This window comes from Quercus lobata, chromosome 1 (genome assembly GCF_001633185.2).
Source record: "Quercus lobata isolate SW786 chromosome 1, ValleyOak3.0 Primary Assembly, whole genome shotgun sequence".
NCBI classification, from domain to species: Eukaryota; Viridiplantae; Streptophyta; class Magnoliopsida; order Fagales; family Fagaceae; genus Quercus; species Quercus lobata.
The window spans coordinates 8,901,700-8,914,434 of NC_044904.1; the positions used below are offsets into that span (position 1 = coordinate 8,901,700).

At 34.5% G+C, this 12,735-nt stretch overlaps 2 protein-coding genes and 1 pseudogene across 2 annotated transcripts; all 3 read right to left on the reverse strand.

Annotated features, from left to right (window-relative positions):
* Nucleotides 1-1,229: 1,229 nt before the first annotated feature.
* On the reverse strand, nt 1,230-2,513 carry LOC115994642 (ankyrin repeat-containing protein BDA1-like). The gene is made up of 2 exons (XM_031118862.1): nt 1,905-2,513; nt 1,230-1,790 (listed from the first exon to the last, which is right to left on the reverse strand). Exons 1-2 carry the CDS (start codon nt 2,511-2,513, stop codon nt 1,230-1,232), a joined length of 1,170 nt encoding a protein of 389 aa, XP_030974722.1.
* Nucleotides 2,514-7,022: 4,509 nt separating this feature from the next.
* On the reverse strand, nt 7,023-8,859 carry LOC115975974 (ankyrin repeat-containing protein BDA1-like). The gene is made up of 2 exons (XM_031097069.1): nt 8,226-8,859; nt 7,023-7,999 (listed from the first exon to the last, which is right to left on the reverse strand). The coding sequence occupies exons 1-2, from the start codon at nt 8,850-8,852 to the stop codon at nt 7,274-7,276; spliced, it is 1,353 nt and encodes a 450-aa protein (XP_030952929.1). The 5' UTR covers nt 8,853-8,859; the 3' UTR covers nt 7,023-7,273.
* A 2,397-nt stretch (nt 8,860-11,256) lies between these two features.
* On the reverse strand, nt 11,257-12,309 carry LOC115994651 (annotated as a pseudogene).
* Between the last annotated feature and the right edge of the window lie 426 nt (nt 12,310-12,735).

Consider the following 12,735-nt stretch of genomic DNA (forward strand, 5'->3'; position numbering starts at 1 on the left):
TGATTTACAAATTCAAAACTTAAATAATGCAATGGCAACTATTTTGCTTTATTGCAAAATACATTATATTCATTGATGACATTCGATACTTGCCTTAGAAACATTAGCTAAATTTTACACTCAAAATTTCTTAATGGGAGAGGAAACAATAGAATTGACACACATTCAAGATGCATACAGCTCCAAGCTTGGCTTATTTATATAAAAAAATAAAAAATAAAAAATTATATAATAAAAATTTCCCCATCAATTCTTCCCCCATGAATGAATCAACAAACAACTTAGCATTGAACCTTGCAGTTTTTTATGGTCTGTTTGAATTGAGGGGGAGTAAAAAAGAGTAAAGTTGGCCGAAAATTAGAGACAAACCTCATAAGCTACGCAAGTAGCAGAAGTATTTAGTAGGAAGATACAAAGAAACAGACCAATAGAAACATACCAAAAAATGTCCCAAAATCGAGTTGGGATTATGACGGTCAAGGAAACTATATAGCAAACAGATAGGGAAATAAAAGATAGGCGGACTATTCGATAAAGGCGTTGTCAGGGGCGGCTTGATACATTTAGGGGCCGCCTTAGGCGAAAATTGACTTGAGACTTTTCATATATTTAAATATGATTTTTTTTATATAAAAAAATTAATATTACTTAAATTCTATAATCTTGTTTTAGATGCAAAATTATTAATTAACCATGTAAAATCTTTTTTTCTTTAGAAAATTTATAGACACAAAAAAATTGACTAAACTTTGCACAATTGTTGATGTGGCAGATTGGTAATGGTAAGTAAAAATGTGATGTTAGTGGTAGACCTAGATGAAAACTAGTAAAAGTTTGCTAACTCAACTGTTGTGAAATTCTTTGTATATTGCTTTTCTTTTCTTTTATTTTTTTGTGAAAAGTGTTATATTCACAATATTTTCACAACAAATCCTAAATATTTAGTTGTTACTGGTTCTAATTTAAACCCACCACTGAAATTACTTTTTTTCCCACCAATAACAGCCAGTAACAACTTTCTATTTAGGATTTGTTATGAAAAATGTTGTGGACGTAGCATTTTTTTCTCTTTTTCCTTGTTTTTTATTTGATAAAAGAATGTTATTTTATTTATTGGCTAATATTTTTTGTGCTTAATAAATAAGTTTATAATATAAAAAATTGTTGTATTGGCCAAAATTTGGGGGCCTTTTTCTACTTGGGGCCTTAGACGACCGCCTCACTTGCTTTCATACTAGAGCCAGCCCTGGGCGTTGTTTTGGAATGAGAAGAAGAATCGTTGAGTATGAAAGCATAAATGTCAAAGAATTTAATGACAAGAACACCCAAAAAGGAAAATTTCGAAGATCAATAGGTGTCCCTGCTTCGTTTGGAATAGGAGCACTTGAATTGAATTTTCTGATGGCCGGTAATGTGGTATTGGGTTCAGGAAGGTAGTCATCTTGCCAAAGTTCCCCAGGAGGGCTGAGTACTCCTTGATAGGTGACAGTCATAAGCAGTGTAGCAACCACCAAAAGCATATTGCGTCTGTCGTCTGATATTTGAGTCCATTCTCCAATACAATGCATTCTTGTTTTCTCAAGAGATGAGAACATGCACCATAGATTACGTGCATAAAAAGTTACTTTAGGAAGAGATGGAGCTCGTAAAGCTCCAACACGCCGTAGCATTACCTTGATCTCACGGTTTTCTATTTGATTTTTTTGTGCCAAGATATCCCCTGCTGTCTTACCCTCTGAATTCTTAGCGAATGTATTAACACCAGAATATAATAATAACCTCCTCACAGCCTGCAAAATGTAGTGATACACCAAAAATAATCATGATGTATTAATTAGTAGCAATTTGCAAACTTTACAACGTTTCTTTAGTTCTTAAATAATTGAGGAATGGAGAGGGCTTGCCTTGGGTTGATTTTTGTACACAGCAATGTGAAATGGCGTGTTGCCATTCTCATCCTGCCAGTTCAGGACTTTACTCTCCCACAATATGGAATTTTGAGACCAATTCTTTTGGAGCCATCGCACCAAGAGTCTAAAAGCCTCCAACTTGTCATATTTCAGGGCCATATGCAGAGCGTTCTCGTTTCGAATTGTCACAGCTTCAATAGAATGGGGACAGAATTCGAGAAATTTTTCCAATCGATCAAGGTGACATTCTGTTGCTGCTACATAATGCAAAGGGGTGATACCCTCCCTTCCTTTTACACGGAAAAGTTCCCCATCAATTTCTAGAAGCCGACACACCAGCTCGCCATGCCCATTTTGTAGAGCAAGGTGAATGGGGCTGAACCCATCTGGATTAAGCTTCCTAGAGAATGAGGCCATCAATCTCATCAGCTCCATGGCAAATGGGATGTGCCCAGCATATGCAGCTATGTGTAAAGGAGTATTAACAAATGGTAGCTTATCAATGTGCTTCAAAAGTTTTACATCCTTCTGAATTATGATGTAAAAGGCATCAATATTTCCATGTTGAGCAGCCTGATTCATCCTCTCAATTCTCTCATCCATATTTGAGGAAGTTGACATATTATGGTATGGCTTTCCTTGGTGTGAACATGATGTGTGGCTTGAATAAGTAGTGCTGCATACAAAAAAGTCAATAGTACGGCATAGTCCTATTTGGTTTGGGAGGTCTCCTCAACAAGTCACCTAATTAACTTTCACTGTGTAAAATTCTTATCCTTCACTGGTTTGGCTGACTTTAATTTGGAATTTTGATTTAGATTAAAGTAGTATAATTTAGCTTCATTTTACTCTTTCTTTAAGTCGTAGCCTTCCTTATATTCGAGAGAGAGAGTTTTTTTGGTTTATTTTGCGGTTGGGTTTTGAGAGGGTATTTTGTATTACTATTGAGATCTACCTATATTTTGGTAAGAGTTAACTTTTTATATTTTAAATATTTTTCATATCCTTTCAAGTAATGCTTGTTATGAGGTTTTAAGAACTATCAATGGAGCGTAGCGTGACTATGATACCAATTGATGTAATATGGGCACAGCTCTGATGATTCATTTTAGCAATTGTTACCCCAATTTGCCTCGTGCTGCATGCATGTTCTAAACATATTATGAAACAAGTTTTCTTCTTCTAAATCATTTTTCTCATCCTTAAGACTATACTTTTCTTCCTTGTAGATTTGGTCGGCGCTTTTTAGACTGATCGACAGTGACTAAGGCGATGAGCTGCTCTGATACACATCAAACCGCTCCTCCATTTGCTGAAAGCGCGCCTCATTATCTGACAATATTGTGTGAATTTTGTTGTGGCCAATGGTTTTGGATATGCATGGTTGAGAAAAATTCAAAAGCTTCATCATTTTTGTTGTTGTACTTTTTTTCTTTTCTTTTCTTTTCATGTGATAGCTTTTGTAATAAACAAACAATCCGCATTTCAAAGGTTATAAGATGTTCATCATATTTATATGACAAGGGATAGACAGGAGGCTTCCATTTAATCCAAAAAAAAAAAAAAATTAAGAGTATCAAATGGTTCTCACGTTTGGTATAGGCACAAAAGTTGAAAAAGAATTAAAGAGTTTTACTCGGTTCTTCTCACGTTAAGTATAGGCACAAAAATTTGAGTGGAAGTCTAAAAGTTTTGGAACAAAACCAACTTAAGGGAATTACTTCTCTACCTTTTCAGTCAAAAAGGGAATTACTTCAAGTTCGACATGTATATAAGAAGTTTCAAGAAGTTTTCACTCAAGTTCATCATCCCCCATATAAGTAGTAGCATTTATGCTTTAGTGGCAGCTTCAAAATTACTTATTTAAGGCTAAGAGACAAGACTTAAATGGCCAGGTTTGGAAAAAGTATTTTATATCAAATGATACCACATCATCCATATCAAAACCCGATAAACGAGAGATATTTGTGCAAAAATAACTAGCCACTAACACATGCATGTCTTTCAATTGTTAGTAAGTTGGTTATTTTTTCTGATATATCTCACACTTATTTGATTTTGATACCGCTGACATGGCATCATTTGATATCAAATACCTTCTCCTAAGTTTAGGTTACCCAAACCAGGCCTAAAAATAAAATTATGCATGTGGATACCTGAACCTCAAATCCAATATGGCCTAAAAATTATGCCCGTACCTACCCAAATTTCTTGCCTATGGATAACCAAACCTGACCCGAATATAATCTCTCTCTCTCTCTCTCTCTCTCTCTTGTTGCAAGAGCAACAACTGACAGGACTACAATTAAGGCTGCTTAGCCTCCCCAAGAATATTATTTACATAAAATGACATATTTATACTGCATAATCACTGAGACTAGCTTGCTCAATTTTATTGGATGCATCCGATTATAATGTAAAAACTCAAAACTTTAACATGTTGTCACTGCAACACTTAAATCTAATTGATCCTCTTATACAATTCTGAAATAATTCCAGCCCACTCCAAATTATTAATGGGACACAGCCCAATGAAAATGGAAATTCTATATTTATATGTTCTCTTATTTGTATTGAGAAGAATATAAAGCCAATATGATCAATTTTATTTTTTAATTTTGGCATGTAAAAAAATATATGCCATACTAGATTGACCCGACCCTCAAAAGACTAGATAAGGGTCATAGGGTTGCAATCTGTTTAGGACGCAAACTTGATCTAACTCGAACCCCATCAACTTGACCATTTTGCTAGCTCTAGGTCCACGTTGCATCATTATATGATACTCATGGAGGTAGAAGTATATGTTGATGATACATCGTGAAATCAAAGGAACGCCATATAGGCATGCCCTAGTACTTTGAAAATTATATATTAGCTAAAAGATGATCAATTTAATTTTTGAGTCAATGCAAGTTAATTTAGGATTACAAGAGGATACTAGCGTTTTTTTTTTTTTTTTTTTTTTTTTTGTGTCTTTTTTATTATTAAATATGATACTATTGTAACGTATGACGTGTAAGCTTCATTATTATTATTCTTTGACCAAGGTTTTGAAACCCAGACCGGACCGTACGGTCCGACCGGAAAAACCTCGAACCGCTCATCTTTGCGGTTCTTTTAGCTTCAAGAACCTCTCTATGTGAAAAAAACAGGGACCCGTGCGAACCGCGGTCGGACCTCACAGTTTTGAGAACCGTGATCAGACCGTTTCTCACGGTTCCTTCCTTCCCTTTCAATTTGAACCTCCCAAAAAAAAAAAAAAACACACACACAGAAAAACAAGCTTTAAATTCTGCTCCCTTCAGAGTAAGAGTTGATGGTGGAGAGGGCCGATTGTTGGAGCGAACGGTCTTTGTGGAGGAGATCGAAGGAACGAGGGATTCCGACGGAGGAGGAAGGACGGCTGCTGCTGAAGCTTGCGTCTAAGTCTCGTGATTGGTTGAATTGACGGAACTACCATTTTTTCCCCCTAAAAATGGTGGTCCAAAAGAACCAGATCTGAAGTCACAGCTCACTATAGACTTTGTTCTTCAAAGCGTAGCTCCAGAGTGGACTAGATGACATCTTTACTTTGTGATTTTGGTCTAAGAGGAAAGAGGAACAAGAGATTTCATGGAGAGAGAGAGAGAGAATGGGTTCTGCAAAATGGTGTTTGGGCGAGAGAGAAGCATTTTTTGTCTTGCAAAGGTAGTGTTGAATCTGTTGATACTTCATTTTTCAAAGTCACGGTCAGATCAAATGCTCAAATGCCTAACAGCTAGCCACCTTGGAACTTTAAACATTGATATTTGGAATTATCATTTATAACCAGAGGACATGATTTAGTCTAACATAGCTTTTTCAATTTTTTATTCTTTGTTTTAGTCATTTTTCTGGTCTGCCGCAGCATCTTTTAATTTTTTATTCGTTTCTTTAGTCATGTCTTCTGTACGTGGTAGTGTTTAGTCTGTTTCTTGTTTTGTAGCCTAGGCGGATAGGCTGTTGTGGATGATAAATAGTTAAAATATTTTAATGGTATAAATCATGACTTTTAAAGATATTGTTAGGTTGATTAATGTACAGATTTATTAAAATATTATAAATGATAAGAAAATATCTATTTAAAACTTATATTAAACTGTGAAAAATACATTTTATTTTTAGTAGTCTCTAATACTTGAATTTTTTTAAATGTGTAGTCAAGATTATTAATTTTTATGCATTAATTTTTATTTATTTCATATTAATTAATTATTAAATTAATTACTACGTCATCACGGTTCGACCTCGGTTCAACCTCGGTTCGACCTCAAAAACCTTGAACCTCTTCCTTTTACGGTTCAATTAACGGTCCGGGTCTGAAAACCATGTTCTTTATTATTAGCCTAAGATACCGATTAGTTTGAGTGTAAGTGGGTTCGAATCTTAGATTCCTTATTTGACAATAAGAAATTTTATCAGTTGAACTAAAACCCACTAGAATACTAGTGTTTTGAACTACCATGATGGCATTGCCAATTTTGTTTGATAAACGTGATGCCGATCTTTTGGGTGTATGGTAACAAGAATAAGAATTTGACATAGATAACTTAATTACAAAAAGTCAATTTAGTATTATTTCGCAAGTATTGCACCATGAAATATCCAGATGATAATATATATTGTTATCATTTTAAAAAGAAGAAATGATATATTGCTTGTTTGGAAAATTGAAAAAAAAAAAAATATATATATATATATATATATATAGATACAAAAAGAGGAAGAGGAAGAGGAAGATCTCTCCCCATAACCTAAATTTTATACACAAAATTTCTTAGTAAGAGAACAAATCTATATAATATCTAAATTTTAAAGATAACATTTATCATTGCTATGTTTCTATTGAGTTACATCGACAACCATGTCCTCATTTTCTTTCCATTATTTTTTTTAAAAAAATATATGTATATAAATATTAATGTATGCAATAATTAAAATTTTCATCATGCAAAGACTGCTTTGCGCATATTAAAGCCACAGAAGCAACATCGTTTGGATTACAAATTTGATTTACAAATTCAAAACTTAAATAATGCAATGGCAACTAGATTGCTTTATTGCAAAATTCATTTTATTCACTGATGACATTCAGTACTTGCCTTAGAAACATTAGCTAAATTTTACATTCAAAATTTCTTAGTGGGAAAGGAAACAGTAAAAATTGACACACACATTTAAGATGCATACAGCTCCAAGCATGGCTTACTTACATTAAAAAAATTTCCCTGTCAATTCTTCCTCCATGAACGAATCAGCAAACGACTTAGCATTGAACCTTACAGTCTTTTATAGTCCATTTAAATTAAGGGACAGTAGATGAGAATAGAGTTGACCAAAAATTAGAGACAAGCCTTATAAGACCATGCTACACAAGTAGCAGAAGTATTTAGTAGGAAGATACAAAGAAGCAGGCAAATAGAAACATACCAAAAAGTTTCCCAAAATCTAGTTGGGATTATGACAGTCAAGGAAACTATATAGCAAACAGATAGGGAAATAAGAGATAGGCGGACTATTCGATAAATGCGTTGGGTTGGAATTAGAAGAAGAATTGTTGAGTACGAGAGCATAAATGTCAAAGAATTTAATGACAAGAACACCCAGAAAGGAAAATATCGAAGATCAACAGGTGTCCCTGCTTCGTTTGGAATAGGAGCACTTGAATTGAATTTTCTGGTGGCCGGTAATGTGGTATTGGGTTCAGGATGGTAGTCATCTTGCCAAAGTCCCCCAGGAGGGCTGAGTACTCCTTGATAGGTGACAGTCATAAGAAGTGTAGCAACCACCAAAAGCATATTGCGCCTGTCGTCTGATATTTCAGTCCATTCACCAAGACAATGCATTCTTGCTTTCTCAACATGTGAGAACATGGACCATAGGTAACGTGCATAATAAGTTACTCCAGGAAGAGATGGAGCTCGAATAGCTCCAACACGCCGTAGCATAACCTTGATCTCACGGTTTTCTATTTGATTTTGTTGTACCAAGATATCCCCTGCTGTCTTCTCCTCTAAATTCTTAGCGTATATATTAATACCTGAATATAATAATAACTTCTTCACAGCCTGCAAAATGTAGTGATACACCAAAAATAATTAATCATGATGTACTAATTAGTAGCAATTTGCAAAGCCATCGAATCAAAAAAAGATAACGGTTTTTTGGCATAAGTTTTAGACATTAAGCTCTTAATTATGATCCTACAGTTGATCACTATTTATAGATGTACACAACACAAACTTTGCAATGTTTCTTTAGTTCGTAAATAATTGAGGAATGTAGAGGGCTTGCCTTGGGTTGATTTTTGTATACTGCAATGTGCAATGGCGTGTTGCCTTTCTCATCCTTCCAGTTCAGGACTTTACTCTCCCACAATATTGAATGTCGAGACCAATTCTTTCGGAGCCATCGCACCAAGCGTATAAAAGCATCCAACTTGTCGTACTTCAAGGCAATATGCAGAGCATTCTCATTTCGAATTGTCACATCTTCAATAGAATGTGGACAGAACTCGAGAAATTTTTCCAATTGATCAAGGTAATCATCTGTTGCTGCTACATAATGCAAGGGGGTGACACCCTCCCTTCCTTTTACACGGAAAAGTTCCCCATCTACCTCTAGAAGCCGACACACCAGCTCGCCATGCCCATTTTTTAGAGCAAGGTGAATAGGGCTGAACCCATTTGGATTAAGCTTCCTAGAAAATGAGGGCTTTAATCTCATCAGCTCCATGGCAAATGGGATGTGCCCAGCATATGCAGCTATGTGTAAAGGAGTATCAACAAATGATAGCTTATCTATGTACTCCAAAAGTTGTACATCCTCCTCAATTATGATGTAAAAGGCATCAATATTTCCATGTTGAGCAGCCTGCTTCATCCTCTCAACTCTCTCGTCTATATTTGAGGAAGTTGACATATTATGGTATGATTTTCCTTGGTATGAACTTCTTGATGTGTGGCTTGAATAAGTAGTGCCGCATACAACAAAGCCATTAGTACGGCTATTTGGTTTGGGAGGTCTCCTCAAGAAGTCACCTGATTAACTTTCACTTTGTGTTAAATTCTTATTCCTTCATGGGTTTGGCTGGCTTTAATCTGGAATATTAATTATTTCTATTTGATTTAGATTATGCTCTCTTTTTACTCTTTCCTTAAGTCATAGCCTTCCTTATATTTGAAAGAGAGGTTTTTCAGTTTATTTTGCATTTGGGTTAATTTTGGAGAATTACTACGTCCACAATATTTTTATAACAAATCTTAAGTAGTAAGATGTCTCTAGTTTTAATTTGAATTCACAATTAAAATTACTTTTTTGCCCACCAATAACAACTTGCCACATAATATTTGTTGTAAAAATGTTGTGCACATAACATTTTACTTAATTTTGAAATAGTATTTTATATTACTATTGTGATCTACCTATTTTTATTAATACTTATCTATTTATTTTTTATATTTTTCAGATCCTTTCTAGTAATGCTTGGTATGATGTTTTAAGAACTATAGATGGAGCGTAGCTTGACTATGATACCAATTGATGTAACGTGGGCGTGGCTCTGATAATAATAATTGATACTCCAATTCAACGATGACAAAGTGGTAAGCTGCTCTGATACACATCAAATCACTCCTCTATTAGCTGAAAGTGCGCCTCATTATCTGATAATGTGTCAATTTTGTTGTGGTCAATGTTTTTGGACATGCATGGTTGAATAAATTCTATAGCTTCATCATCTTTTTGTTTTTGTACTTTCTTTTCTTTTATTTTCTTTTCTTTTCATGTGATAGCTTTTGTAAGGAACAAACAATCGGCGTTCATGAGTTATAAGATGTTCATCATATATTTATATGACAAGGGATTAGACAGGAAGCGTCCATTCAATCCCAAAAAAATTAAAGAGTATCAAATGGTTCTCACGTTAGGTATAGGCTATTAGGCACAAAAGTTGGAATGGAAGTTCTCACGTTAGGTATAGGCACAAAAGCTGAAAAGAATTAATGAGTTTTAGCCTTTAGGTGGTTCTGCTCACGTTAAGTATATAAGCACAAAAATGGAATGGAAGTCTAAGAGCATCCGTAACAGCCGTTGTAAATATTATATCATTTTACCACATCAAAAGTCTACTTTATTATTTTACCATATTATTTTACAATATCTCATTTATCAGATGTTCTATATTTTTACCACTTCATTTAAATATTATTTTTTAATTCTTATTTTATCCTTTTTTTATTATTTGTTCTAACATTAACATTTTCCATTTTCTTTCAAATCTCAACGGTAACATTTCAAACAATACTCTTAATTCTTTTTTTCTTTTTTCTTTTTTGGTAGAAACCGACCAGCCTGGGCTTCAAACAATACTCTTAATTTTTTTTTTTTTTTTTTTTTTTTTAAGAAACCAGCCAGCCTGCCTGGGCTTCAAACAATACTCTTATTATTTTTTTTTAGAAATCGGCCAACCTGCCTGGGCTTCAAACAATACTCTTAATTCTTTTTTTTTTTTTTTTTGAGAAACCAGCCAGCCTGGGCTTTATTGAAAGAACCTCAATGGGCATCAAATGAAACTAGAGGCGCAATGTCAGCTGGGATGTAATCCAGCCACACCTGCTGCCCTATACAAAGTTTGGCCTATTGTGAGCATCAGCCACAGTATTACATGCATGACAAAATTCTGAAAACTGAAAATACTCTTAATTCAACTATCATATTTTTAACTCAAATACTTAGAACCTGTCATATCCAATAACTCAAATAACTCATATCCAATAACATTTTAACTCAAATACTTAGAACCTGTCATATCCAATAACTCAAATAACTCATATCTAATAACATTAACTCACACAAAAAACTTACACAAATAACTCATATCCAATAACATTAACTCACACAAAACCCATTGAATTAAACATAGTTGAGCTTGCCACTTCCTTGATGACAAATAGTACTTAAATTTAACACAACAAAACAATTGGCTAATACTAAACTTAACATAACAAAACAACATAGCCAATGAGTTTTAATGGTAGCTTCATAAAAACAAAATAAAACAAATAAACCAAATCAAAAGTTTTAATGGCAACTCCATAAAGAAAAGGAGACAAATAAACAAAACCAAAAGTTTTCATGACTCTCCTTGTAATTGCCATAAATGTTCAACGAGATTCATTTGGAGTTGAGAATGAACATCTCGATCCCTAATGCATTGATGAACTTGAATGAATTCCATAAATTCATTTGTTGGCTCACGTGACATTGGTGTACATGAAATCTCATCAATTTGTTCATAATCTAAGTCCACTGCTTCAGCTTCATCTCACTCATCTTCAATAATCATGTTATGAAGAATTATGCACGCTTTCATAATGTCTTGTAGTGTTTCATGATAGAAAAACTGTGCAGGTCCACGTACAATAGCAAATCATGCTTGAAGCACTCCAAATGCACGCTCTACATCCTTCCTATATGCCTCCTAAGCTTTTGCAAATAATTTTCTTTTTGCTCCTAGTGGCCTTGGGATTGTCTTCACAAATGTTGACCATTGTGGATATATGCCATCGGCAAGATAGTATCCCATTGTGTAATTATCACCATTAATTGAGTAATTAACTGCAGGAGCACGTCCTTGTGCAAGCTCAGAAAATACATGAGACCGCTTCAACACATTAATATCATTGTTTGACCCAGGTAACCCAAAAAATGAGTGCCATATCCAAAGATCATATGAAGCCACTGCTTCCAAAATAATACTTGGCTCACGAATATGACCACAATACATCCCTTTCCATGCAGTTGGAAAATTTTTCCATTTCCAATGCATGCAATCAATACTTTCCAGCATGCCTGGAAATCCACGGTTTTGGCCATGGGCTAACAATCTAGCGATGTCTTCATTGTTTGGTGACCTCAAGTATTCCTCTGAAAAAATAGCAACCACTGCTGCAACAAATTTTTTCAAACTAGTTATTGCAGTGGTTTCTGCTATTCTCACATATTCATCCATAAAATCAGCCGCTACTCCATAAGCAAGCATCCTAAGTGCAGCGGTCATCTTTTGAAGGGGAGATAGACCAAGCTTTTTGGTAGCATTTCTTTTTTGGGTAAAGTAAGGTTCATGAGCTTCTACCCTAGATAAGATTCGGAGAAAAAGAGAATGTCTCATTCGAAATCTCCTTCGAAATAAGTTGGGAGGATATAAAGGTTCTTCGGCAAAGTAGTCATCATAAAGCCTTCTATGGCCTGCCAAATGATTACGTTCGATATATCGACGATGCTTACGTTGTTGTGTCGAACCTGTGAGAAGTTTTATAATTATCTCATCTTCATCTAAGTCATCATCAAGCAATTTACGAAAAAAAGAATGACCCATGGAGATAAACTATAAGAAAACATTAGAAAGCAATTATCAATATAGATGCCATTATCATAATATGAAATGAAATCAATAACTTTAAAAGAAGGTTTGATTGCAATATCTTATAAAAGAATGATAAGCACATAACATTTTCAATGGACAGGAAGTGTACTGCATGGACAGTAATCAGCTGGCTATCTCTAAAGGATAAGATAATCAATATCTCCTACAAACAATTTATGTGGTTAGAGCTCTTGGTTTGGTAATTAGCTACCTTGTATTGTTGGTTGTTTTATATAATGAAAGATTCTACCACTAGAAAAGAAAGAAAAAAGAATCTACACATCATCATCGATCATAAGTCATCACATGTGTCACTACTTGAACTATCTTTTACTTCTTTATAAATATTGGGAAAAGAATTGACATTTAACTTTTAAT